Below are 9115 nucleotides of genomic sequence, written 5' to 3' on the forward strand. Positions count from 1 at the left end.
GGAGTTTAAAAGTATTATTGAAGGAACAATGATAGGAAAAAAATTACTAGACCTAAATGGAGTTTTCAGTATACAGAAGTCATTCTCTCTCCTCTTAAGCATCAATTCCAAAATAAGATGGAAAGTTTCCTACATTTGTCTTCAGCTCAGAAGCAGTATGCATCTTGCAGTATCATTTGAAACACAAGAACAAGAGGGAGTTACCTACTGTAGATTCTTCATACAATTATAGCTTATTTTATTTATATCCCACCCTTATCTCCCAATAGGGACCCAAAGCGGCTTACACTGTTCTCCTCATAACAACCCTGTGAGGTAGGCCACCTGGAAAGTTTCCATGGCAGCATTGTTTCCCAGATCCTAGTCTGACACTTTTAACCACTACACCACACTACTTTTCCTGAGTGAAACATACACATTTCTATTAACCATACCCTACATCATGTACCTATGTTATTTTTGTTCAGTCTTCCTTTCAGACAGATTAAATCCTGTGTCCAGTTCTACCTGGCAAAAACAATCTGCACTTACTGGCTTGTGCAATTTTAGTAGGCAAACACTATGAAATACTGTCAACAGTCCTAGAAATTTGCTTTTTGGTTAAATAAAAAGCTGTACAGATGAGAGGTGAGCCAAATTCTCCGTCCAGTACTGCATATTGCTCTCCTGCAGAATACATACAGCACTGGCCTAATCCAAAGATCTAAAAATGGGACAGAAACTCCTCCTATGCCTCTAAGTGAATTGGGAACCTTTCAACAGAGCCCATACACAAGGAGTGTAGAGGCATAATATGAATATTTGCATAATGAAAACTGGCTTAAATCAGAATATCAAAACTCTGTAGCAATTCAATTTAAGTGAGTCTAAAACAAGAATAAATACATTACTTTATTTGAAAAAAACTTTCCTTGCATTAAATAAGTATCACCACTTTGCCATCATTGAAGTGGTCTCTTACAGAAGAAGGGTGGTTTCATGAAGGTTAACTTTGCCAGCTTCTTTCAGTGGTGATAATCTAATGCTTTTAGTCTATAGTACAGGCACGCTTCACACGGAGCCGGCTTCGGAAGCAGCATTCTCTTTCATAGCTGCTTTATACTTGCCCGTCATCTCCTTTGGTAATGGTACCTTCCCAGGGCAGGGGATTTGACCTTTTATTTCACACATACATTCACGCAGGTGGTATTTTTTGGGGCCGAAGGTTGCAGGATGCCGTAGCTTCATTTTTTCTCGTGCTTCTTTCTCAAGTGTTTCCCTGCCCGAAAAGAGATAGTTGCAAAGCAGGCTTAGACAACCGCATTGAGCCACAGCCAAATTATTTCGACTTCGGGCAACTCCCCAAGCCTCTACTGCCCTCCAAAAGGCGTTTCTGTCAAACATGCCCATTCTGAATTCGACTGCTGTAATGTGTTGTCATGGACTGTTTGGCACTTGCGTGCGAGTCCAAGGCAGTGCCCTACTTCCTAATAGGGCTGCTGAGGCTCCTATCAATCATCCAAGCATCACAGTGTCACACTGTTGACAGACTGAGCAACCCAGTCTCTGCGCTAGTCTTGACAGCAGTGGGATTCCTTTCCCTTCTGTAGGTTCCAGCATTTCTGAGCTGCTTGAAAAATGCTGCCAAATCTTGGCTTTTAGGTCAAGAATGATAGTTATAAATAAACCTGCATCAAGCAATGCCTACCACTAGATGAGCAAACAGAGAACCCCTTTCTAAAAAAAATATATATATGTCAGTTTACAGTGAGCAATCATACACATCAGAATTTAATAAATATGCAAGTTGTTAATAAATCAGTCGTCTATCACAAAGCTTCTGTAACAGCTGCCATTTGGGAATTACATAGAATTCAAGGCTGGAAGGAAGAACCGAGAAGGGTACCCCAGCCACCTTGTGAAGATCTCTTAAGGCTTGTATCTACACACCATGCAGCAGCACTGAAAAAGGCAATTCTGTGCTACAGATTATTAGGAAAGGACTGCAAATTAAATGGCAAGTATAGTAATACCCTTGTGTAGATTTTTGGGACATCTGGACTACTATGTACAGTTGTCATCCCATATCAAAAAAGTTACCATCCAAAGTTAGCTCATAATGAGGTTGGACCACCTTCACTACTAGGAATATATCTAATAGTCGACATGGCCCATCTGTAGATACTTAAATCCACAGGTGGGTCATGCAGAGCAAGGGTAGATTTTTCAACAAATGGGGTTCCCCCAGATTTTCAGAAAAATCTGAAGGTGTTTTTTTAAATGTGGAGGGGTTAAGTCCCGCCCCCCCCCCCAACCCAAAGGGAATTGTCTGCACTTGCACAGGGCCATGTGCCTCTGTGTGGCAAATGGAGTGGGAGCTGCCCGCTGCCTTAGCCTGACAGGGAGAGGCAGTGGTGATGGCAACACGAGTCAGACGAGGGAGGGAACAGCAAGAGCTGGTATGCCCCTTCCCCACGGAGGGAGCCTACGGAGGCCATTGGCAGGCTCTCAACATGTGGACTTCAGCATCTGTGGAGGAAACTAGAGGGAGAGAGTGAGGGTCTGTTTGGGCAGAAGCGAGGAAAAGGAGGACAACCGTGCACTGCCAGTTACAACAACAACAACAACAGCAGCAGGAGCTGCCTGTGGTGCGGAACAGGAGGGAGTGATGGGGTCAGAGTGCTATCGGGTGGTGGGTGGAATGGGTGCCTGAGCCTCTGCCAGTTGAGCCAGGCTAGAGAAAGCGACAGTGCTGCAGGCTGATGGACAACTGATCATGTGAAAAGGAAGGGGGAAGAAGAGAGTAAGAAAGACTGAGAGAAGAGGAGGCAAAGGCAGGTGGAATGGGATGCCCCCTCCTGCATGAGTTCTCATGGATCCTGTTGGTAATAGCACAATCAGGACACGTTCTCAAGGAAGAGGAGGAGGATAGAGGATATTAGATTTATACCCCGCCCTTCACTGGGAGTCTCAGAGCGGCTTACAAACTCCTTCCCCTTCCCCTCCCCACAACAGGCACCCTGTGAGGTAGGTGGGGCCGAGAGAGCTCTGACAGAAACTGCTCTTTTTCAAGGACAGCTCTTATCAGAACTACGGCTTGCCCAAGGCCATCCAGCCAGGTGCAACTGGAGGAGTGGGGAATCAAACCCGGTTCTCCCAGATTAGAGTCCCCGCACTTAACCACTACACCAAGCAAGACCAGCCAAATGCAAACCGAAATACGAAGAAAAATTTACAAACCTTATGAAAAGTGGACAAAAAAAGATCACCTTCTGATTTGGTACCAGCAGGTTTTTCCAAATCTTAGGAGCCATAGCAGTGAAGATCTAGCCATCAATGTCTTAATATCTTTAAGAAAGGGGGTATCAAGCAGGGACTGATCTGCCAATTATAACTGGAGTATAAACCACTTCTGCTGCACTTAACAGTAAGGACTGGCTCAGACCCCTGCACAAACCACAGCTGCTGCAGTTGGGGAAGAAACAAGCCTGTCTGGATTCTTATCTAGGAGTCACTTAAGTCTTAAAAATAATCAGGGTTTCCCAAAAGTGCCACTGATGCTCACATACATGAGAATAAGGTCCCCTTAGCTGGGACTATAACTTACTAACAAGATGCCTCACTCACTCTTCAAATATTTCAGCAGTCATGATTAGGGATTGCTAGAAGCTACAAGGATTAAGCTGGCTTGGCCCAAGCTGTCACCCTCCCCCCTCGGCAAGCCCTGCCACAATAAATGGCAGCGATGCAACTGCACTGCTGTTCTAAGGACTCTCCTCTCCCAACCAGCCTTTGATGGTTCCCACTAAACACATGCTCCTTCTGAGTGACTCACAGGCTGATACTATGCATGAGGGCTCCCCAGTAAAGTCCCACTGATTACAGTGGGTCATCCCTCCAAGCATGATGAGTACCACCCTGTTTTCCTAGCAAAATTCAGTGCCACTGACATTTGGTATATTAAGGCTAAAAGGACACCAAATTTAGATTCTTGTCTCTTTTTGCTCTCCCATTGCTCCAAATTTGAAACACACTATATTTAATTCTTTTGAGTGTCCAGACTTAGTGAATAAAACAAGCAGCACCTCCTCTTTGTACCCATCTAGTGTGTTTTAATTCAGCCCTTCCTTCAAACAGCTGAGGACTGCATATATGGCTCTCCCTTCCCCATATTATTCTCATTGACAACCCAGTTAAGTCAGGCTGAGAGTAGCATAAGGATACACAGTAAGCTTCATAGCTGAGTGGGATGATTTGAACCCAGATCACCTGGAGTCTAGCCCAACATTTTAACCACCACAACACAGCAGTTTTTTTGTAGGCATACTTACTCGCTTTTACCAATAATCTTCTTAATATGCTGCACAATCTCTTTGTTAGTTTTTTCTTCCACATCAACAAGGACTTGCTCTCCACTATCTACAAAAAAAAAGTGCACTACAAAAAGTGTGCCTGTATACATTCCCCCACCACCCAGCAAAAACTACCATTTATTGCTTTAAATTCCTGATGTGCCTCATCCTGAGGGTGAGAGGTGTAATGCATTTGCATTTATTTATTGATATTGCATTTTTCTCCCCAGTTGCGAATCAAAGCAGAACTTCAGAACATTGTTCTTCCCTTCTCCGTTCTCCCACAACAACCCTGTGAGGTAGGTTAGGCTGAGGGTTTGTGATGGGCCCACGGTCACCCAGTGAGCTTCCACAGCAGAAGTGGGAATTTGAACCCAGGTTGCCCAGGGTCCCAGTTCGCCACTATCCACTACACCATACCAGCCCTCAAACATACTCAGAAGCAACAAAACAGAAATCTGCCATCAGCTGTCCCATCTCCCAAAATCAAAACATTTTGTTACAACACTTTTGAGTTACTCAAGAGTTTCTTATGTTAGGATGCTGTAAGGCAAATAATAAACCACATCCTCTGAAAGTTGCAACAGTGGTTCAAAGTATGTGTGGATTTGAATGTTATACAAGCACCTCCTCCTGGCTCTTATGCACAGGGATCAAATATATCTTGTTAGCTCCTGATGGAAAGTGGAATAGAAATATTCTGAATAAACAAAATAAACTACAAATCTACAAGGACACCTGAGCAGATTAAAGGCTCATAAAAACATTTTTTCACCACTGGACCGGGGGGGGGGGGGGGGGCTGCCCTCATTGTATACAAACAACCTTGTGAGGTAGGTTAGAGCTTCGAAGACTCAGGTCTATATCCCCCAGCCATGAAGTTCATCAGGTGACCTTGGGTTAGTCTGTCTCTCTCTCAGTCTAACTTTTCTACCCCACAGAAACTAAACTGGGGGAGGGGGAAATCATACACATTGCCCTGAGCTCATCTGAGGAAGAGTGGGATAAACATGTGACAGATAGGATAAGCTGAGAGACAGTGACTGGTCCAAGGTCACCCAGTGAACTTCAGCACTGACCAGGAATTTGAACCCAGGTTTCCTGTCAGTGTTCAGTATTCTAGGCACTACCTCACAGGTAATACTTTGCCTTCCCTTCTGCTTCTCTTAATCTAACTAAATTAGAGGATTTAGCCAAGGTGCCCTGAATCCTCAATACAAGGCAAGCACTGGGGCACTTTGCAGCAAACTGGGCTGGTACTTACTCAGGTCTACAGAGGTTTTCTGAATTTTGTAAAAGAATAAAATGCCAAAAGTGTTAGCAATACAACAGAAAGTCAGATGGTCAATTCCCTACTCTAAGATGCTCTGAAGACATGACTGGCTTGCCTTCTTCAGAGATTGACCTTACAGATTTCCCATTTGCCTTTTGCAGGGTTCTAAGCTGTACATCTCAAAAACATCTTTCCATCGGGAGGGGGGATTCACACACTCCAGCAAACGTAAAACAAAATCTCCACTTACCTAAGTAGAATTTTATGAAAGGTGAAGGTGTCATGTTCTTAAACATCATAATCTGGACCCAGGGGTTTTTATACTGAATCTGAGGTATATTGAAAAAAACAAATTTTCTACAGGGGAGGAAGAAAAGGGGGCACAAATCAGGCAGACATGCATGTCAGAGGACACCTGCAAAACTTATGACTTTTATTTATTTATTTATTCATTCAATTAATACCCCGCCCTCCCCACTGAGGCAGGCTCAGGGTGGTTTACATAAAATGCCACATGTAAATGCAGCTAAAACCAAACATAAAACAATCTTACACAATTAATTTATCAGTTCACATAAAGTACTGGAACAGTGATCTCATAAAGTACTTGAACACTAGATCTCAATTTAGAAGTGCTACTTAGGTGCCAATGACAGTCATGTTGGCATTTTCAAACCAGCTCAGCTTATTCAAGTTCATTATGCCGCGAGCACAGGCTGTAGGTGGCAAGGCCAGGGCACAGGTCATTCCTCTGGTGTTTGAGGCAGCTCCATGATTGAAGGCCTGGTGGAAGAGCTCCATCTTGCAGGCCCTGCGGAACTATAAAAGGTCCCACAGGGCCCTGATCTCTTCCGGGAGCTAAGACTTTGCTGCTAAGCAAGGCTGGGAGGAAAAGGTGGAAGATGTGTAATTCAGTACAGCAGAAGAGAAGATTCTGTTATACACACAGCTTATGAAACACTTTGTACTCTGCCACTGACTAACAGGTTTAACTTAATAGGTGCACTTAGCACTTCCATGGTGCATATGTTAAGTGCCATTTATGATTCTATCATCATGAATGTTTTCAGGTATTAACTTTGGTTCATTTGTGACTGTTGTTTGGATGCATGCTGGGAAGGTAAAATGCTGAAGCTTGTGACCTTGCTTGTTATGGCCAGCTGTAACTGTGCATGTCCCTGATGTCAGTTAGCTTGCGTTAGATGGAAACCATACTATGTGATGTACCCATATCTGTTACATTAGATACTTTTTAATCACTTCATAGCCTGGGAAGAAGAAGGCCCATTGTTCAACTGAAGGAGGTATATTTTTGCCTGAGAAAGTCCAACCTACAGGCCTGGGCCCAATCAGAATAGTGTGACGGATATATGACAAAGTTTGATGGAACCAATAATTATGATTTATTTCTAACTGTCAGAAGGGGGTATAAAACTTTATGTCTCCCATTGTAACCCTAGGGAGAGCTGTGGGGTCCAAAACCTTATTGGATCTGCACCTCCCTCCTTTGTTGATCAATGAAGTACAAGATCTGATTCTGCTCTACAGGATTGTACTGTTTTCTCAAATTGGGCTGGGGAAAAACACACACTCAGACAGGATTATTTCCTGTACATCAATTCTGAATTTTTTTAAGGCTCTATAAATACAGATTCCAGCAAGGTAGCTGTGTTAATCTGCTCCAGTTACAACAACAAAAAGTCTTGCAATATCTGAAACAGTTATCATGGCCCAACTACCTAGGTTTAATATGGTTGCCACAATAAAGCCATTAGTCTTCTTTAAGGTGTCACAGCACACTTATTTTTTGACCCCACCTTCTCTCAACTCAAACTTCAGAGGGGGTGCTACAGACTTAACTTGGCTACAAGACTGTGGGACACCTCAGACAGGCATTTATTGTAGTAGCATAAGCTTTCCATGGGATCACAATTCACTTCGCCCAGCTGCCTGGCCAGCCTCAAAAATGGCACAGAAGAACGGCATACTTTTCAGTGTGGCATTAGCTTTTGTGGATAAGACAGCGCTTGCGTCTGCTAAAGTGAACTGTAGGCCATCCTAGACTTGTCTTCAAGGGGTCAGAAGGCTGAAGGTAGGGGTGTGTGTGTGTGTGTGTGTAGGGGGGGGGGGTTCTAGCGGCGTTTCTATCTCCTCCACTCACATGCTGAGGGGCCTTTCCAGCTTGCCTTGAGGCTGCTTTCACCTGCTTTACCAAACGCGGACGCAAGCACACTACACCTCGCTTGTCCATCGCAGCAGCACCTTTACTGGCCCCATGCACAGCAAGGTCAGAAACAGGACCCCCTTCGGTAGCCCACGGAGGGCGCTGAAGCCTCCCTTGGGGCTGCACTCACCTGGCTCCCTCGCCGAGCTCCCCAAAGGTGTTGTAGTTCACAGTCATCACCTTCACCGAGTTCTTGAAGACGACGTCCCCCTGGTTCAGATACTGCAGCGTCCTCCTGATGGGGAATCTGCCTTTCATAGGCATGATGGCAACACCATGCAGGGGAAGAGCACCACGCAGCTTCCAGCCCAAGACGAAAGCAAGCGAGCAACCAACCCCCTTTCTAGTACCAAGAGGAAGAGGAAACCCCAGGGTCCCGGCTCGATCGCAAAGGGTCACGGGTAATGTAGTTTTTTTTTGAAGAAGAACGAAGAGTGAGGCACCGTAAAAGAAGTAACATATTTTTATTCTAGCACTAACGTGCATGGATTAGAGCCCAGTTCTTAATGTGTATATTAGATACATGAAATGGCCTTTAAATCACGAAAGCTTATTCTGGAATAACATTTGTTCGTTTCCAAAGTGCTTTAAAATTCCTGCTTATTTTAGCAGCAACAGGCAGTCGCAGCTACCGCACTGGAATTGCTACCCAAGGCTGAAATAAGAGGCAAAGCTGGGAGTTATCAGGACTGATGAGGGAAGGAGAGTAAGCAAAACCACTTTCGAAGGGCACCACCTCACAGGCACTTTTGTACACCGGGCTGTTCGTTGCGTATCCGAACAGACTTGGCCTTTCGGGCTAACCTATGGAAGCTGTCTGTAATGACGCAGTGCTGAACGAATATACACTGCGGTTGAGTTAGGGGTACTTTCTGGCATTGCCGATGTGGAATTTGCCCCTACGAGTCCCAAGGCCACCACCCCGGGGCTCAGGGAGGCCGGAGAACGTTTCGCCGCTTGGACATCATAGGCAAGAGGTCATTTTGGCTCCCCCAGCTCTCCTTCGCGGCTCCTTAAAAAGTTATGGCCGCTGCTGCCCTTCTCGGGGACAGCTGGGAGGCACGCGGGGGGGGGGAACCTTCCCTCGCCTCCCTGAGCCCCGGGGTGGTGGCCTTGGACTGGTAGGGGCAAATTCCACCTCTTGCGTCATTCTGGCTCTCCCAGCTCTTGGGAGGGGCTCTTTAAAAAGTTATGGCCGCCTCCGCTGTTCTCAGCAGCAACTGCCATGCCCGCGAAACGTTCCATTGCCTCCCTGAGCCCCGGGGTGGTGGGGTGGTGGCCTTGGAC

At 45.4% G+C, this 9115-nt stretch overlaps 1 protein-coding gene across 1 annotated transcript; it reads right to left on the reverse strand.

Moving 5' to 3' along the window:
• Positions 1-918: 918 nt before the first annotated feature.
• Positions 919-8155, reverse strand: MRPS25 (mitochondrial ribosomal protein S25). Its single transcript, XM_015425271.1, has 4 exons — positions 7959-8155; positions 5855-5961; positions 4311-4398; positions 919-1258 (listed from the first exon to the last, which is right to left on the reverse strand). The coding sequence occupies exons 1-4, from the start codon at positions 8090-8092 to the stop codon at positions 1051-1053; spliced, it is 537 nt and encodes a 178-aa protein (XP_015280757.1). The 5' UTR covers positions 8093-8155; the 3' UTR covers positions 919-1050.
• Positions 8156-9115: the final 960 nt, after the last annotated feature.

The sequence above is a fragment of the Gekko japonicus genome, unplaced genomic scaffold (assembly GCF_001447785.1).
Source record: "Gekko japonicus isolate JY-2015 unplaced genomic scaffold, Gekko_japonicus_V1.1 scaffold2, whole genome shotgun sequence".
NCBI classification, from domain to species: Eukaryota; Metazoa; Chordata; class Lepidosauria; order Squamata; family Gekkonidae; genus Gekko; species Gekko japonicus.